This window comes from Oryzias melastigma, linkage group LG6 (assembly GCF_002922805.2).
Source record: "Oryzias melastigma strain HK-1 linkage group LG6, ASM292280v2, whole genome shotgun sequence".
NCBI classification, from domain to species: domain Eukaryota; kingdom Metazoa; phylum Chordata; class Actinopteri; order Beloniformes; family Adrianichthyidae; genus Oryzias; species Oryzias melastigma.
Window position 1 is genome coordinate 742,181 of NC_050517.1, and position 1,168 is coordinate 743,348.

General features: G+C 39.9%; 1 protein-coding gene across 1 annotated transcript in view; it reads right to left on the reverse strand.

The window, feature by feature from the left end:
• Positions 1 to 48: 48 nt before the first annotated feature.
• The window catches only part of tesmin (testis expressed metallothionein like protein), a 13,833-nt gene continuing 12,713 nt past the window's right edge, over positions 49 to 1,168 (reverse strand). The window contains exon 13 of the mRNA XM_024282367.2: positions 49 to 496. Within this exon, the coding sequence (XP_024138135.1) occupies positions 331 to 496 (166 nt within the window). The 3' untranslated portion in view covers positions 49 to 330. The remainder of the gene's footprint in view (positions 497 to 1,168) is intronic.

The following is a 1,168-nucleotide window of genomic DNA, read 5'->3' on the forward strand; positions in this document are numbered from 1 at the left end:
TTCTGGGGTCCTTTGGTTGTGGCTGCACTGATACAGACAGACCAAAGCTGAACAGCATAAATACACGTTTATTAAACACAATGACATCATCAATGTTACAAGGCTGCACACACTAGCTGAAGTACAATAAATACATTGGAAATAAATAGAATTTTACAGTATTTCTCATTTCAACTGTTTCAAAGCAGAACTTTTGTTCTGTGCAATGGAAAGAATAACAAATGAAGACCAGCTCCTTTTACTAGAAACCTAAAAGAACAGAGTTTCTGCTAAAGCACTGATATGTAGTAAAGGGTCTTCAGGTGTGTTTCCATGTAGATGCAGATGGTTTTACAGTTTCTTGACAATCTGAGCCAAGTGATGTCCAAACTGCTCCAAGATGAGGTGCTCTGCTGCAGCTGCACTCAGGGATCTGCGCTCAGCATGACGAGCCTGAGCCAGCAGAGACTGGCACACCGTCTCCACCGTGACCGCAGAGGCCAGTTCTGCTGCACGACTGACACACAAACACGGAAGCATGAAAGTTTACAGTTCTCACATTTAGAAATATTAGTTGTTGTGGTGAGACACGTCAAGAAGACGACAGGATTCAGCAGTTTGTAGATTCTATTTGGAGCAATAATGCCTTTTTGTTGTGAAAGTCTTTGTATCGTTACAGACTTTAAAAGCAGACATTACAGGAATTCAGGGGTAATAAAAATGTTCACCATCTCTAATCAGAACAAAAAGGCTTGGTGGCCTGGATAGTGTCTTGGGTGGCAGATCTGCTGTGTGTGCACGAGCGTGATCTTAGGTCGGAACCCCACAAATGCACATTTGTGTGAATAACACCGAAACTGAAGCCTCAGTCACATGCAGTTTTATTATTATTATGAATAACAAAAAGGCAGGAATATTATTCCAGAATAAATCAACTTAAACCTTAAATAACTTTCAATTTTTTACTCTCCATAAAAATATATTTTGTCAAAATTATACAAATTAGAAGTAAGCACAAGATAACATCGGGCCATTAATAACAATCAAATAAAATGCTCTGGAGCATCGTGCCGGTGGCCTTCTGTGTTAAGGCAGCTTTCACCCACCAGAACACTAGGATGGATTTGTGGCATGTTTTTGGTGAAGCAGCAATAACAGCTGCCAGAACTAAACATTTTGTTTAAACTTA